At 46.8% G+C, this 10,825-nt stretch overlaps 1 protein-coding gene across 1 annotated transcript; it reads left to right on the top strand.

The window, feature by feature from the left end:
- The first annotated feature begins 636 nt into the window (after positions 1-636).
- On the top strand, positions 637-10,093 carry Spink8 (serine peptidase inhibitor Kazal type 8 (putative)). The gene is made up of 6 exons (XM_013160114.3): positions 637-748; positions 2,300-2,349; positions 2,885-3,006; positions 6,964-7,006; positions 7,512-7,610; positions 9,971-10,093. Exons 1-6 carry the CDS (start codon positions 682-684, stop codon positions 9,983-9,985), a joined length of 396 nt encoding a protein of 131 aa, XP_013015568.1. The 5' UTR covers positions 637-681; the 3' UTR covers positions 9,986-10,093.
- Positions 10,094-10,825: the final 732 nt, after the last annotated feature.

Genomic DNA, 10,825 nt, shown 5'->3' with positions numbered 1-10,825 from the left:
GTGTCACCGAGCTTTCCAGTGACTGCCCTTCACCTCAGAGATAAATGAAAACTTAAATACTTCATTGAGAAACTCTTGGTGTTTATTCTTTGTCTTGCAAGTATTTTGTATTAGTTTTAGGTTTTTTTTTTGTTTTTTGTTTTATGGCATCTTCTAAAATTCTGTCTTGATAGTCATGGCAGTGTTTCTTTTCTTTTCTTAATTTTTGCACACTAAATTGTTTTGCATGCTTTTTTTTTTTTTTTTTTTTTTTTTTTGGCTTTTTGAGACAGGGTCTTACTCTGCAGTTTGGGCTGGCCTTCAGCTCACTTCGTACGTAGCCCAGTCTTGGCTCAAACTCCCTACGATCCTCCTGCGTCAGCCTCCCGAGTGCAGGGATTACAGGCATGAGCCACCACACCAGGCTTAAATTTTTATTTTGATTGGTACAGTGTGTTTTGTAGTATATATTGATTACTTTCCTGTAGGGTCATTTCCCCAAAAAACATCCAATTATAACAGCGAAACGAACTCAGCAACTTAATCCCATCTGACACGACTCATCGGAAAGGACTGAGAAAGGACAGAGCCTTTACCCGTCATTCCCTTGTCTCTCGGGGTCTGGGAGAAATTGTGCGCCCCCCGTGGTGTGGGAAATGTCTCACTGCAGAATACTGCGCATGTCCACAGCTCACCCGCACCATGAGGACGACCTTCGCCAGCGCCGTGCTCCTCCTGGCCGTGGCTGCGTGGACCGCCGCTGCCGTGGGTGAGTGACAGGGCTGGCGGCCCCACGTTGCCTGTCAGCATTGGCTCGTGAGGAAGTAGAGGCTTCAGTTCCCTTGAGTTTTATTGAACCCTGCTTCCTTTTTGTTTTGGTACTGGGACTCGAACCTAGGGCCTTGCACTTGCCAAGTGGGAGCTGTGCCACTGAGCAGCATCCCCGGCCCAGAATCCTGATTCCCATGTGACACATGAAACTCAACTCCGGAGAAAGAATGAAGTCACACAATTTCTCGATTGTTTGGTTGGTTGTTTGTTTTGTTTTGAGATGGGTCACACTGTGTGTAGTTCGGTCTGGCTTTGAAGTCACTATGGAGCCCAGGCTTGAATTTGAAGCAATCCGCCTGCCTCAGCCTCCCAAGTGCTAGGACCACAGGCCTGTGTCACTGTGCCTGGCCACAGGTGTCCCCACCAGCTGAGTCCCGAGACTACTGTGTCCCCAAGGCTGTGCGCACTGCTGCTGATTGCAGACACAGCTGGGCACTCTTCTCTGACATTTTGAAGCCCTCACTCAGTTTTCCCCTACCCTGCCCTGTGCGATCTGGTCTCAACACAGCCTAGGGGCCCCGCAAGCCTCAGGACACAACGCTGCACCCACTTTTCTGTGTGGTTGGGGAGTGTGGGTGCCCACCCTGACAGATACCAAGCAACAGGCGGGAATGGGCTCAGCCCAGGGGTGACATGACCATGGTGGGAGACATGGATATCAGGATCCAAGCCAGGAGGCTGAGGCAGGAGGATTGCAAATTCTAGCTGATCCCGGGCATCTTAGCAATTTAGATTTGTCTCAAAAAAAAAATTAAAAAGGTTAGGGATGCAGTGCAGTGCAGAAACCCTGGGTTCAGTCCCCAGTGCCACAAAAATGAAAAGTGAATTTTATGATTTGTAGATTATAGCTCACAAAGCTGGTAAGAGGTGATGACAATAGCATACCTAAAATTATGATACAATGTAATTATTACATGATTGCATCATATATATATACATACACATAGCAAACCAATAGGATTGACTATGTAAACCTTAAACTCAGCATCTTTCTTTTTTGGTCTTTTTGCGACAGGGTCTTGCTATGCAGTCAGGCTGGCCTCAGCTCACTTTGTAGCCCAGGCTGGTCTTGAACTTGCAATGATCCTCCTGTCTCAGCCTCCTTAGTGCTAGGATTACAGGAATGCACCACCACAACGGCTGAAACAAGCATCTTTTAAGGCATTCTGTGTAACTATTTCATGGAATTTATAACCTGCAATGCATTTTCTAAAACTATTAAAAGGGCCAGGCATGGTAATCCCAATACTTTGGAGGAGGCAACACTGAGGCAGGAGGATTACTGCAAGATGGAGGCCAGAAGAACTGCTTAGTGAGGCTCTGTCTCAAAAACAAACTGAAGAAGTGTTGTTACTATTTTCTGACACAGCAGATGGGCCAGATCTCCAGGTCTAAGGGGCAAGGGTTACAAGCTCCCCAGCTCACTCCCTGCCAGGCCTGAGTGGTGGCTCCAAGGAGGGTGGCTGAGATCCCCGCTCCTGTCTTCCAGACTTCCCGCTGCCCATGAAGTCCTCGGGGTCGCTCCTGGAGGACACGAAGGTGAGCCTGGTCCCCTCAGCCCAGATTTCTCCCAAAGGTGGACAGCAGGATCACGCATGGAAACAGCATGACACAGGCCACTGTCCTTACCTGCTTCCCTCCAGAGCTCACACAGCTCTCCTGGGAGGGTCAGGCATTATCCAGCACGGGGAGGTCAGAGCTGAGCCTCAGCTGAGTCCAATAATGGCCATGCAGAGGACACCCCAGGACCCAGGACGTGTCCACCTCCCGCACAGCCCAGTCTGGGTGTCTGCTCCTCTGTCCCTTTCCTGCCCTCCCAGCTCCCCAGTGCCACTGCACAATCACTCCTGGACCCGGGGTGGCCATCTGGACACCAGGGCAGGGACCCTGTGGGCCTGGGGGCCTTTAGGGTGTGCATGAGACCTCACAGACATGGTCGCCCTTGCAGGGATTTGAAATCCTCAAATCAGGTTCCACGCTGAGGGTCAGAGCCTGACTGAGGCCCCCTCCTCTTGGTGGCAACAGTGGCCAGGGACCTGGAGGAGCCGCTAAACAGGCACCGTGTGTCCCATAGGTGGAGTGCAACCGGAATATCAAGAGGTGCTGGTTCCTCTCCTTCTTCAAGCCCAGCGAGCCCATCTGTGCCAGTGACCTGCAGACCTACAGTGGCGAGTGCTACCTCTGCTCCAGGGTCCTGTGAGTGCCCCCTCCCCTGGCTTACCTGTGGGAGGTAGCCTGCGGAGAGGTTGGATCTCTCCCCGGAGGCACCTCTGCTATTGCCCCCCCCCAGGAGCCTCTGTCCCAGTCTGTGTCCCCAGAGGGACCTGTAACTCTCCTCAGGTAGTGCAGAAAGTAAAGGCCACTGAGGTGACCGTACCACACAGGCCAGGACACAGTCAAGCAAAGGGCACTCAGGAAGCAAGAGCAGCAGTGTTCAGAGTACTCCACCATACCAAGTCCCCTCGGGCCCTACAGGACGGGGGGGCAGAAGCTAGATGAGAAGCAGGAGGACGAGGCTGGGCTTGGAATGGACATCAGTCTCCACAACACACTTGGCCAGGTGTGCTGGCACGCATCTGTAATGCCAACATTCAGGAGGCTGAGGCAGGAGGATCTCTGTGAATTCAAGGCCAGCCTAGATTACACACCAAGGCCTTGTCTCACAAAACAAAAAGAATTTATCTTTTACTTTTTTTTTTTTCTTTGTCATTTTGAGACAGGGTCTTTCTGTGCAGTTCAGGCTGGCCTTGAACTTACTTTGTAGCCCAGGCTGGCCTCAGACTTACAGCAATCTTCCTGCTTCAGCCTCCCAAGTGCTGGGATTGCAGGTGTTCACCACCACACTCAGCTACCACATTTTAAAAGGGAAATACAGTAAATTTAATTTGGTATAAATTTATACCAACTTAATTTGGGTTAATAACAACTTAATTGCAAATGTATCCCAAGCTGTTGTATATTCTACATTGTATATGTGAGATAAGTGTGTGTGTCTGTATCTGCTCTCCACCCCTGAGTTGTTATTGCTGGGTAAGTTAAACCTGTACACTTCATATGCTACTCACCACACATTTATAATTACTACCTATGTGTTTGTCCTTAAAATCAAGAGAAGTATAAACAGAAAAGGCTTTCATACTGTTTTTTTTTTTAATTTTATTTTCTTACATAGTTATATCTAGTGGCTCTTTATCCCTTTATGTGAATTCAAGTTTCTGGTTCTTGTCCTTTTTTTTTCTTTTTCCTGAGACAGGGTCTCATTATGTAATTCAGGCTGGCCTTGAACTGGTACCAGTCCTTCCGATTCAGCCTAAAAGATGCCCATGAAGACGTTGTAGCTCTGCTACCAGTAAATTCGGTCCATTTTGATCTGATAATGTCTCAGTTTCACCTTTACTTTTGAAGAATGGTTTTGCTGGATAAGATACAGAATTCTTGAGTGACAGTCATTTTCTTTTAGCATTTTCTATCATTCTCTTGCTTTTCCCCTGTTTTTCTGTTCTTTCTTTCCTTTGGTGGTTACTGGACATTGAACCAGGGTCTCTCACGTGCTCGGCAAGCACTTTGCCACTGAGCTACATCTCAGTCCTCTATTTGATTTTGGTTGTTGTCTCGGCTGGCCTTCAACTTGTGATTCTCCTGTCTCAGCCTCCCTTCTCAGTCTAGAATTAGAAGATGCACCACTTAGGGCAGGCGTATTGTCATTCTAACAATACGAATTATTCCAGACCATGAGCAGAGCAGAGCTTTTTTTTTTTTTTTTTCAGAGCAGAGCTTTTATTCAGGTCTTTAATTTCCTTCAACAGTGTTTTAGTTTTCAACATACAAACCTACTGGTTAAATTTATTAAAGAAAAAAATTAAAGATTTCTTTTTGGATGCTACTCTAAGTAGGATTATGGTCTCCACTGTATTTTCATATCATTTGTTGTTTATATATAGAAACAAAACTGATTTGGGGCTATTATGGGGGTTTGGGGTTTTTTTGTTGTTGTTGTACTGGGGACTAAACCCAAGATCTTTACATTGAGGCCTTTTATTAATTATTTCAAGAGATGGTCTCCCAAGCTGGGCATGATGGCATATGCATGTAGTCCCAGCACTTGGGAGGCTGAGGCAGGAGGATCATTGCAAGTTCAAGACCCGCCTGGGCTACAAAGTGAACTAAAGGCCAGCCTGAATTGCATAGTGAGACCCTGTCTCAAAAAGACAGAGAGAGAAAGAGACAGAGACTGAGACAGAGACAGAGAGACAGAGAGAAGAGAGTTCCTGAGTTACCCAGGCTGGGTTTGAATTTAAAATTGACCTGCCTCAGCCTCCCAGAAGTCATAGTTTCGATATTAATTCTTTAGCATTCTCTATGCAGGGTTATGTCCTCTTTGAATATAATTTACTTCCTGCTGGTGTAGATGTCTTGTTTCTTTTTCTTGCCTAATTGCTATGTCTAGAATCTCCTGTACAACCGAATATCCGCAATGACAGCAGATGTCTTTGCCTTGCTCCTGATCTTAGAAGTCTTTCTGTCTTTCACCACCAAGTATGCAATTAGCTGTGGAGGTTTTTTCATTTCATTTTTTCATTTTCATTTTTATCGGTACCGGGGATCGAACTCACGACCGCCTGCTTGCAAGGCAGGTACTTATGCTGCTGAGCTAAATCCCCAGCCCCAGCTATGGAGGTTTTTTAAGTTTTCTTTATCACATTGAGGGCGGTCCCTCAAAATTTTGTTTTTCTGGCAGTTTTTGTTACGAAAGGTGTTGGATTTGACTACAGTGTCTGCATTTTTGCATCGGTGGAGATCCTCCTCCTCCTCCTTCTCCTCCTCCTCCGCTCCTTCTTCTTGAAGAGTAGGAAAATTTATTGAGGAATAGGGATGGGGGAACGGCACTAGGAATAGCTTCTGAGAGACAGGAGGGACTCCAATGGGTTGCTAATGAGCCTATCTCCTGAAGTTTTACAAAGCAAAATCATGAAGCAAGTACAATGTGGGTCAAATTTATGATCAATAAGATTACAAATACAGTTGCTTAGGTAATACTGATCTGCTGGTAGCAGAGGTGCATGGGTGACATCTCTAACCTTGGTGGATAATCTGTAGTCTTGGTCTTGGGGGTTTTAGTTGTGGTCTCCGTAGATGGGGAGGATGGCCCGCCCTGAATGTGAGAGATAATGGGGAATCTCAAAAGGGAACTGAGATTTTCTTGTTTCTTCTTCTTCTTTTTTGCAATGGAGATTTTCATGTGAGTTTCTCCTTCATTCTATTAATATGATGCTATTACACTGTTCTGTTTTAGATTAAACCACTCTGAATTCCTGGGACATATCCCATGATCATGGTGTGTGATCCTCTTAATATGACCTTGTTTTTGGTTTGCTAGTATTTTGTTCAAATTTTGCATCTATATTCATAAGGGATATATTGGTACATAATTTTCCTTCTCCCTCTGTCTCTGTCTCTCCCCACGATGTCTTGCTATCATAGGTAAAGTTTTGCTAGATTTGCAGAAATCTAACAAAACTTGTTCCTCCTTTCCCATCATTTGGAAGAGTCTGAGAAAGCCAAGAATGGAATCCTTTAAAATATTTGATAGAATTCACTAGTGAAGCCATCTGGTCAACTTTCCTTTGGTGGGAGGTTTTTTGGCGTGTTGCTGCTGTTGTTTTGAGACAGGATCTTGCTACGTGTTGAACTCATCTTTTAGCCCAACATGGCCTCCAACTCATGGTGATCCTCCTGCCTCAGCTTCCTGAGTGCTGGGATGATGCGTATACAACCACCATGTCCAGCAGATCACATTCTCCATTTCTACTTGAATCTTCATAGGTTATTTTGAGTTTGTGTTTTATTTCATCTGACTATATTTTATTTATTTAATCGTTCACAAATAATCACATAGTAGATTTTCAAATATTTGTTAAGTAGGAATTGACTAGTAGATTTCCTTCTCAAACCTAGCCAAAGATTATCAAGTAAAATTTAGTCATAATTTATGATAAATTGTAAACCAAAAGTAATCATGGGATGTAGCTCAGAGGCACAGTGCCTGCTGGCAAACGCAAGGTCCTGAGTTCAATTTCCATACCAAAAAAAAAAAAACCTCATTTCAAAATATCATTTCTTTCATCAAAATAAAAAAAATATCATTTCTTTCAGATACGAAGGGCTGAACATAACTAAACTATATGATGGACCATGTGTAAGTAGAGTCATTTATTTTTATTTTTATATTTTTAGGAGTAAACCAGACATACTTAAGAGCCCATTGCTATTGATGACTTTAAATGTTTTATTATGAAAATTTTCAAGCACAAGTGAAAGTCAAGATAATAGCAGAATGAATCCTACATATCTATGGTATAGTCAGTATTTGTGAAGTTTTTCCCATTTTGGTTTTCAGTTTTGTGTTTGTTTAAGCAGGGTCTCACTATGTAGATCAGGGCTAGTCTCAAACTCATGGTGATCCTCCTGCCTCAGCCTCCCAAATGTTGGGATCACAGGCCTGTGCCGCCACGCCCCACCTTGCCATTAGGCCTGACAGCTCTTTGTCATCCTGTCCAGAGTTTCCCACCTCCAAAGTAGCATCTTCCAGGGAGACAGCATCCTTAGCCTTACCCTCGGCTGCTATCCCTGAAGCCCACGAGTGACAGGAGACCCCAGTGCACATGGAGGGCCAGGTGTAGTGGTCCTGTTCTTGAATTTAGGGTCCCTGGACCAACACGAGAACACAACTGACGCCCTGGAGCCTGCTGGATGGGGCGCAGCAGCCGGACTGGGACGAATCATCAGCCAAGAGCAAACAGGTAAAATACAGCAGTTACATAATTTATAATAATCTTATGACAGTATTTCTGACACAGTCTCCAGACAAGTCACAAGGCCCGTGTGAGTTTTGGGGTTGTTTGTTTGTTTGTTTATGAGACCGGATCTGGCTGTGCAGCCAAACTGTCAAACTCATGGTGATCCTCCTGCCTCAGCCTCCCGAATGCTGGGATGACAAGCGGACACTGCCGCACCCAGCTTCACAGGGAGTGGGTGTGCGGTCCTAACACACCTTCATTCTTCTCACTTTCCCTGCTCCTCCACAACAGCTTCTGTTTATCATTTTTTTCATTCAGTTTGCTTTAAAAGAGAGAGAGAATGTTAGTTCTAGCTCTCCTAGGGGAGCCTCCTTCCCAGTACTGTGTTGGGACCTCGACAGTCTAGGTAAGACAAGGTACATTTTGCGCATTTATTTCAAATGCAAACATGAGCTCCACCCATGGGTGGAAAACTAAGTATAGGGGATCACCCCAAAATTGTATTGCAGAGTACATTTCTACCTTTCTACCAAGGCACCAATGAAACTTGGGGGAAGAAAAAAATTTTTTGAGTCAGGGTCTCACTATGTAAGTCAGGCTGGCCCAAAACACACGGCAGTCTTCCTGCCTCAGCCTCCCCAGTACTGGGATTACTAGCGGGCACCATCATGTCCAGCAACTATTGGTAAATTTATGTTGCTTTTATAAAGTGATGCAGGAAATTCTAATGCCAAGGATTTATAGAGGTTAATAATGTAGACCAACCTCAATGTGGCGACAATGGCCTGTGAGCCAACATTCTAGGAGGCTGAGGCAGGAGAATTGCAAGTTCTAAACTCTGCCTGGGCAACTTAGCAATTTGGCAAGCTCCTATCTCAAAATTTTTTGAAAGAATAATTTTTTAAGGGATTGGGGTTGTATCTCAGAGCAGAGACCCTGGATACAATTCTCACACTCACACACACACACACACACACACACACACACATACAAACAAGCTTGTTATCAGGCTTTTTGGGGTGCTCACTTCTTGCAAGGTTCCTAATGTTTCATCTCAGAGGATGAGACAAGCAAATATAGTGACAAAGTTTATCTGAAAAAGTACAAGTGAAGGGTAAGGGAAGAACTGGCTTTAGAGAGCAAACTTGGGCCAAATAAAAGAAGGAAAAGAACACCCTGGGGACCACAGGTTGGGCTGCTGCGAAGGAAGCCCCGTAGGGAGCTTTTCACGGAGTCTCTGTCCTTCTATGTCATCCACACCTCCAAGGACAGCCTCTACATATGGGGCCTGAGAGGCGTTAGTGAGTAGATTCTAGGACCCCACTGTGCCTCCTTTCCTAGCCCAGCTAAGCTATACCCCATATCCTGTCTCCAGCCTGGGCTGGTGCCACGTGCCTGACATCCCAGCACCAGAGAGGCTGAAGCAGGAGGATTGCTGGAAGTTATCGGGCAGACTGGCCTACAAAATGAGTTCAAGGGCAACCTGAACTAAGCAGTGAGACGCTGTCTCAAACAAACAAGCAAAAAACAAAAAACCCTAAAGCTAAGTGTATTGGCTCACACCTGTGCTCCCAGCATTCCAGGAGGCCGAGGCTGAGGCAGGAGGATTACAGTGAGCCCAGTGTTGGCAAATTGGTGATGTAGCAAGACCTTGTCTCAAAATGAAATTAAAACAGTACCACAAAACAAAACAAGACAACAAAAACCAATGATGCACACCACCAACTCATGAAAATGCTTGGCTATGCCGGGCGTGGTGGCTCACACCTGTAATACCAACAACACTCGGCAGGCTGAGGTGGGAGGACCTTTGCAAGTTCGAGACCAGCCTGGGCTACAAAGTGAGCTCAAGGCCAGCCCGAACTGCATAGTGAGACCCTGTCTCAAAAAAGACAAAAAAGAAAAGAAAATGCTTGGCTGTGGTGTGCAGAGAAAGCGAATGAATGAGTGAGTGGGCAGGGGCTTCTCCCCAAGGCCTGGTACCAAAGCAGCACAGAAAATGCTTTTTATAAGATCAGAAAGCAAAGAGCAGGCTGGGTTGCAGGAATAACCAGGACTGCCGCTGGCTGCCTCAGTGCCCTGCCTGTGTCACCTCCCCAGGTCCCTCTGGCCCCACATGGGGCCGAGCCAGGACCTTGACAAGGACCACAGATTCTCACCTTGGCCTGGGCAGCCGCTCTGTGTCTCCGCCTCCCACCTGGCCCCCCAGCCTCATCTAACCCAGGGTCCCCTCAGCACCCATCCCTGCCCCATTCTTTACCCCTCTCAAAGCCTTCATGCAGAGAACAGCTGCCTGGCACCCACACACACACAGCCGGGCCCCTCAACCGTCCCCAGCTGGTCTTCTCTGGATGCTTTTCTAGGAGGAAACTACCTGAACCTGGCATGAAGAACCCAAGAACTCAGATCCCCAGCGGCTGCAGGAAAATTAGGCTTCCTGCTCCAGCACCAGGATTTCTCCCTCAATAAACAGATCTTAGCAAAAAGCCTGGCTGGGAACTTGTCACTTGTGTTGCAGCTCATTGGGACCTTAAACAAGCCCCCAGAGGGAACTAAGGGGATGGAGTTGCGCTTTGGAGCCTAAGGCAGGAGGATCCTTGAAAGTTCGACACCAGCCTGGGCTACAAAGTGACTCAAGAACCAGCCCTGTCTCAAAAAGACAAAAAATAAAGGGACTGAGCGCCAGGAATTTAGCTCAGTGGCATAAGCGCCTGCGTGGCAAGCGCAAGGTCGTGAGTTCAATCCCCAGTACCAAAAAAATAAAGGGACTGAGTTGAAGGGCAGGCAGACACTTTATTTGAAAGGAGACGCTAGCTGCTCCCACCCCTGGGGAAAGGGGCCCCCGGAAAGATAGGGCTCCGTGGCCCTGGCTGCTTCCATGGGGGTCAGGGCCCTTCCTCCACCCGGACCTCGCCCTGCATGATGGACTTCCGGGCACCGCAGAGTGAGCGCCATCACCACCACCGCCTCCTGCTGGAGGCGAAGCGCTGTGGCGCATGCGCATGGCCTTTCTGCTGCATCCTGCCTCTGCTCTCTGCTCTCCTGGTGCGAGGTCAAGGCCACCGGGTCCCTTCTCTGATTTCTCTCCGTTTCTTTACTCGATCCTTGACCTGCATCCTAGTGGAAATTTCTAGTGAAGTTTGTTTCTAACTCCTTCCAATCAAGGTTAGCTCCAAGACATAACGAGGTCCCTATTCTGTATTTTCCCGTCTGCAGAG

The sequence above is a fragment of the Cavia porcellus genome, unplaced genomic scaffold (genome assembly GCF_034190915.1).
Source record: "Cavia porcellus strain 051 isolate PalLab524CR breed Dunkin Hartley unplaced genomic scaffold, mCavPor4.1 scaffold_14, whole genome shotgun sequence".
In the NCBI taxonomy this organism is placed as follows: Eukaryota; Metazoa; Chordata; class Mammalia; order Rodentia; family Caviidae; genus Cavia; species Cavia porcellus.
Note: the sequence above shows the minus strand (reverse complement) of the source record. Positions and strands in the feature narration are given on the sequence as shown.

What these genes read in the sequence shown, in the direction of transcription:
- Spink8 (XM_013160114.3), top strand. Translation starts at nt 682, where the DNA reads ATGAGGACGACCTTCGCCAGCGCCGTGCTCCTCCTGGCCGTGGCTGCG. An exon ending in CGCTCCTGGAGGACACGAAG is followed by an intron (nt 2,350 to 2,884) that starts GTGAGCCTGGTC and finishes TGTGTCCCATAG; the next exon opens with GTGGAGTGCAACCGGAATAT. An exon ending in TACCTCTGCTCCAGGGTCCT is followed by an intron (nt 3,007 to 6,963) that starts GTGAGTGCCCCC and finishes CATTTCTTTCAG; the next exon opens with ATACGAAGGGCTGAACATAA.